The 6,222-nt window shown below is 33.8% G+C and overlaps 1 protein-coding gene across 3 annotated transcripts; it reads right to left on the bottom strand.

The window, feature by feature from the left end:
- Nucleotides 1–433: 433 nt before the first annotated feature.
- LOC141663309 (RNA polymerase sigma factor sigB-like) lies at nucleotides 434–5,760 on the bottom strand. Of its 3 annotated transcripts, XM_074469280.1 has the most exons (7): nucleotides 5,479–5,759; nucleotides 4,043–4,275; nucleotides 2,914–3,477; nucleotides 2,277–2,507; nucleotides 2,014–2,154; nucleotides 1,047–1,247; nucleotides 434–980 (listed from the first exon to the last, which is right to left on the bottom strand). In XM_074469280.1, exons 1-7 carry the CDS (start codon nucleotides 5,564–5,566, stop codon nucleotides 696–698), a joined length of 1,743 nt encoding a protein of 580 aa, XP_074325381.1. In that variant the 5' UTR covers nucleotides 5,567–5,759; the 3' UTR covers nucleotides 434–695. The 3 variants fall into 3 exon arrangements, with proteins under 3 accessions (XP_074325381.1, XP_074325379.1, XP_074325380.1); XM_074469278.1 differs by having other exon boundaries at nucleotides 434–1,247; nucleotides 5,479–5,760; XM_074469279.1 differs by having other exon boundaries at nucleotides 434–1,247; nucleotides 2,914–3,474; nucleotides 5,479–5,760.
- Nucleotides 5,761–6,222: the final 462 nt, after the last annotated feature.

Genomic DNA, 6,222 nt, shown 5'->3' with positions numbered 1-6,222 from the left:
TCACATACACATCATTTTTTTATATTTATATCACCTGTCTTTGTAAATACTCCTTCGATTTTATTTTTTATAAGACATTTTCATTTTTGTACATATTTTAATATTTTAATATACTTTGAGTGACTAGTTAAAAATATAAATTTTATATTATTTTTTATAAATTAAATTATATACATATTGTTCATTTTTATTTACAAAAGATTATAAATAATATTTTTGATCATTCAATCAAAATATGTTAAAATATGTACAAAAATCAAAGCTCATATAAAAAAATGTTTAGTTTTTTATCTACTCAAGGACCAAGGTAGTTCAATCTTTTAATACTCCCAAGATTACATTATTTAATGCTGGCAGGATTAGAGGCAAGTAGTAATTGCTGATTACTATAATAGTAATTTAATGCTGCTGGCAGGATTAGAGGCAAGGGACATGGTAGTAATTGCTGATTACTATAGTAGTAATCGCTGATTACTGGGCCGAGTAAATTTTTCAGCTCTTGTAAGTAAAACATTAGTGAAACAAATATACATTTTTTTGGAATAATTATGCTCTACAGTAGAGGCTACAAGAATCTCTATAAATCACGTGTATCAAATTTGAAAGTGCTCTAAATCAAAATTTGGTTCCTCCTATACACTGAAGATTACACAACTCCAAAATAAATATAAGCCATTTGGGCCTCTGCAAGAAATTTATTGGGAAACCAAATACTGATGCAGATTCTTGGTTCTCTTTTTGTTCTTCAATCTTCTGAAAGCACAAGATTCAATTTGTCTAACTCTTTCTCTGCTTACACCCATGATCTCTCCAATCTCCTGTAGTGTTTTCATCCTCCCATCGTCTAGTCCGAATCGCCATCTAACAACTTTTCTCTCTCTCGGGTTTAATGAATCCAGCACAGTGTCTAGGTCCTTTCTCATAAACTGCTTGATTAACAACTCCTCGGATGTTTCAGCTTCAGGATCTGATACCACTTCCTGGAAGTAACCAACCAATGCATAAAGAAAGTAATGAAAAAACAAAAAGTTTCTGATGGAACTTACTGAAGGTTTCATATATTGGTTGTTTCCAAACTTTTGATCAAGAGATCGAGGAGCTTTAGGTGTTAGTAAAACAGTCTCGAGCCTCTTCATTGAAAGACCTGTTGCCTCTGCAACTTCTTCATTGCTTGGATGTTTGCCATTTTCATTAAACAGTTGCTTTTTAGCCTCCTTCACCCTATAGGTTGCGTCCACCATGTGGAACTGTTCAGCGAAGGACATGCATATTAGTAAAGAATTTGTCTGGTCTAGGAACATATAATTTATTTTGTCATCACCTTTCGTCATTGAATTTAAAAGAGACATGTATACGTACACAGTACACTCTTCAATGAAGAAGCGTCACGAAAAAGCAACAAACAAAATTTCTTGTTGCAAATAACATCTTATTGTCAATGCAGGCTAATCTGACTGGCAAACATAATATGAAATGGTTAATTAACTGTAAAATGAGATTAGTCAGGAACACCAACTGGCTACTGAGCATTGAATTTCTAGAAATATTTTTCAGAAGAAGTTAAACAAAAGGTGAAACAGGAACTAACACAGTCACTTTGGGTTTATCCAGAGGGAGTGTCAATTGCCATGTAGCATAGCACTCTTGTTGGGTCTCCATTGTCTCTAAATGAGTGCCAACCGAATGTTGCGAATTTTACCGCAATATCAAATTAGATTATATGCATTCACGATTAAAATGTATGTCCGATCACATCTACTTACACTTGGTATTTTTCATTTTATTTAATTAGGTGGGACCACATAAGCAACTTTTGGATTGTTAACGAATGGAGTAATTTTTCAGTCAAGTGTACTAAAAATGATGTTAATGAAACAGAAAATAAAACACTAGTAATATATATGGTGATGCGTCAATAGTACACTCAAGTGTCAATAGTTAGCACACTCAAAGTGTGCTACATTAAAGATGTGTGTTCTAACTTATGGCTGATTATGTCAATGAAAATCTTACTGGTAATCGAATTGTTCTACACTGATCAGAAAGAGACTTCCGAACTGCTTGCTTTATCCACCAGTGAGCATAGGTTGAGAACTTAAACCCCTTCGAAGCATCAAATTTCTCTGCTCCTCGTACAAGTCCTCGACAACCTTCCTGCAAGCGTTCAACAGTGTGTAAACTATTTTTTTTAATATAAAATAATGTCAATTGAATTAACCATTTCTTAATCAAGAAGTTAAGAGTAAGAACAGAAGACATATTGTCTTGATTGATACCTGAACAAGATCTTGAAGATTCATCCCAACTCCTTGATAATTTTTAGCAATAGAAATGACAAGCCGTACATTGCTCTTGATCATTTTGTCCTTGCAGATTTTACCATAGGTTATGTTTTTTCTAAGGGTCAACTGATCAATGCCTGCTGCAGCAGCCCACTGCATGTAACTGGGCTCACTCCCATAACGTTCTTTCAACTCATCATACAGTTTCTCTAGTTTTAAATAAACCTGCATTAGTAACTAATGGCATTAGTTTAACCAGAAAACGTAGAAGAACTTGTCGCGTGAGGGAAATTGTCCTACACCAGACCTCCTGTAACCTATCTATGATAAAATTAAAAACTGGAGCAAGTAATTTTGAATTGGCCTACTTCCTGATCCATGACGACCAGTCTAGCACCGGTGTTTGAACTTCATCCTAACTTGTTCCAATTACAAGAATTTGAAAAGCTACACGGTAGAAATTTTGACTTGATTCTGTAGTAAAAATTATATTCGAATTTGTTCGAATATAAAAATTACTTTCAGAAAATAATTGCCCTTATACTTAAAAAAATACCGAAAAAATTAGAAAAAACTCTGATCAAGGCATTCCTTAAACATGGTCTGAAGTACAAATGAAAGTTAAGCACACCTGTATTCCTCTCGATAGCTCCCTTTCTTCTCTTGCAGTGAGAAGTTCGGAACTAGTACTTCCTCTCAAGTGACGCAACGGGTCAGAGTAGTCTATCTCTTGCATAGAGGTACGTTTCTTTTTGCTTGTTGAACCAGATTTCACGGACACAACCCCCGCTGAAGACCTCTCTGCTGCTCTTGCTCGTTTAGCTTTTCTTTCTATTTGACGGCTAGATCTTACAGCTATACTCTGAGACAATTCTTCTTGGAGAAGCTCAAGTTCTTCAGGTGTTGGCTCCTCGCCATCTGATTTTACGTCAAATTGAGGCTTTTCTAGTTCTCCTAATGCACCCAGTAGATCTGTTTCTCTCAGTTGAGTCAACTGAGTCTTATCAAACAGGGATCTCTCAGCATCAGTAAAAGGTTTTGTCGATTTATGAAGTTTGACCATTCTTGCAACATCCTTTGCAACCTTTGCAGCTGTTCTTGCTAGAGCAACTGCTTCCGCAGCTGCAGCAGCTATAATGGTCTCCTCATTTGAAACACGAGTTTTGGTCGTTAGAGCTGCTCCAAAATTTGCCTGCTAACAGAGAATAGTGACAGTGATAAGAGCCCTAGAGATTTCTAAACCTAAATTTTTTTCCATATGTCCAGTTGACCTGATCTTTGCTTAGACATTTCTGTCCAAAAAGTCAAGGCGTTTTCTATTTTAGATCATTCAATTTAGAAAACAACATTAAGACAGTACAAAAGGCAAGTTTCATACATCAAGATGATAAATTTCGCAATATTATTATAGATTTAATATTTACTATGAAACATATAACAGGTTCTGCTTGTCTTGACCCAAAAAAGGGCCCTCATTCATTACTCCTGCAATTTTTTTCTGGAAAAATTTGAATTCAATTAGATTGTATGTATTCTCTTGCTTTTACCAAATTGTAATAATTTGCAGAGAGAGCTCAATTTAAAACAAAGAAAATTAAGGTACCTATCTCTGATGACTTGAAGCAAAACATTCAGTACTTCATTTCTATGCCCCAGAAAAAAGGGGGGAAAGAGTTCTGAAAAACAGTTACAGATTCTTTACATGATATCTGCATGAAACTATATTAAACATTTCATAGCAGAGGAAAATAATTTCCAACCTCAGTAGGTGGACCTATTGCACCGCCAAAAGTCCATGGTTTATTTGTCACTGTTGAGCTAGAACGAGATTCTAATTCTAGATCAAGCACCAGAGTTAATGTTGATGCTGATACTGACCAAGGTCTATTAGCAGCAACTGATTGTGAATAATCTTCAAAAGATGCCTTCTCAATCACTGTTGCTACTGTCACCAACCTTTGCCTCCGGAAGCAAGTAGGATGTCTAAATCTATCTGCAATTCAAACATTTACAACAACAGATTTTAAATATAAAAGAGAGACAAGCAAAAAGCCGAAAACTATAACCTTTCTTATTAAAGCAACCAATACATTATTTGTTAAATGAAACAATAAATGATTGTTCCTTCTTCACATTGTATTGGCCTAAGTGAGATAAAATAAAAAAAAGGCGGTAATTCTGTTAATTTTGCAAAAATTGCCATTCCGTCCCCTTACAAGGATTCACTAGTAGTCTATAAAGTACTTTCAGGCATTATTATTAGAAAGAGTACCCATTACGTCAATAAGAGTAACTAATACAAAGGAAACAAATACCAGGTACGTTCCCAAGCAAAAGAAATAGCATTTGTACTTTTCCGTCCATAAATAGGTAAACGGGTCCTGTAACCCTTCCATCATGGGAGCAAAGTACACACAAGTGCTAATATAACCGAGATTAAAATGTGTCACAATTTTTTGCTTATATTAAGTTATAGTTGATAGGTTGATAAATGATATATGCTGCTTGGAAGATATTAATATTAGTTTCAGGCTGGAACTCTCACGCCCGTGATGCACTTCTTTATATTTGGTCGATGTTTTTTACAAGTTTAAATATATGAATAAGCACTCCTAAACACATGCTAAGATTTTCATTGAAAATGCATTCTTTTTTGAATGTCACAATCACACTGCAAAAATATAATATCTAATTAGATACTGAAAGTAAGAAGCATGAACCAGATGGGGTATTTAAGTTGTTTCTATCAAGTCCAAATCTAATATTTAAAATTACATATATGGCTTGGATTAAAAATAATAAAATTTTCAACTTTCTATCCCCGTAATTACCTGAACTGGAAAACCACAGTTCACTATAGCCTTGTACAATATCCACTACCAAAATTAGTAGTACTCATGCCTTCATGCACCATCTAAATCCATTTAAATTCCCAACACTTGATCCATTTATAAACCCCAAAATAGATAAAATCTACCAATCGGGCCCCACATTACAGAAAATCTTGCATTTCAAGAATTTACTCCTAAAATAACATTATCATCTTGAAAAAAGAATGATATTAAAACCCAACCGATTTTCCAAATCCTCAATAAACTTACAATTCTAAATTTTTGTATAGAAGCAAGACATGTACATTTGCATAATTTATTGATAAATAGAAACTAATGTATGTATAATAAGTGTGGCAACTTACAGAATTGAAAGGAAGAGTGATGATGGGTACTTAAGTTGATGTAAAAAGAGGGAGGCACACACTTGAACTGTGGCAGCAGACAAAACATGTTTCTGCTACCTCTTCATCCACATATGTTACTACTATACCTACATACAAATGTTTGTACATATATGTACTTGTGTAAATTGTGAATCTTTGAAGACAGAGAATCTTTAGGAATCTGTTTATGTAAGAGAAGATAGTGATGAAGAGATTGTGAAATACAGGGAAGTACTAGGGATATAGATAACATAAAACTTTACTTGACAGATATACACCAACAGTTGCGTCATAGAGAGATTTAAGTGGGCTCACTCAGTCCATTCTTATTGGGTAACCCAACCCAAGTTTGGTTAACTATCGGGCCTTCTGTTAGAAAATGAAAAGTTTAAGCCATGTTTTAGACATGTTCTTGATTTAATTTTTTAAAATTAATTGTTGAAGGTTGTTCCTTGTAATGAGGACTTAAACTTTCATATTTGGATCTAAATCATTTTTTAGTATAATTTATATAAAAATTGAGGTGAAGTTAGTAGTTTGAAATGAGTTTGTGGGTTTTTGATTAAGTAAAGAGGAATTTTACTTAATGTTTAATTAAAATATTTAGTGACTTATTATATTATTTTATTATAAATATTGAATCTGTTTAATAGTAAAGATTTGTTAAATAATATCCGTTGATGCACAGAACTCAGTATCCGTTGAAGTACAATGTGGATTATC

The sequence above is a fragment of the Apium graveolens genome, chromosome 1 (assembly GCF_009905375.1).
Source record: "Apium graveolens cultivar Ventura chromosome 1, ASM990537v1, whole genome shotgun sequence".
Classification (NCBI taxonomy): Eukaryota; Viridiplantae; Streptophyta; class Magnoliopsida; order Apiales; family Apiaceae; genus Apium; species Apium graveolens.
Note: the sequence above shows the minus strand (reverse complement) of the source record. Positions and strands in the feature narration are given on the sequence as shown.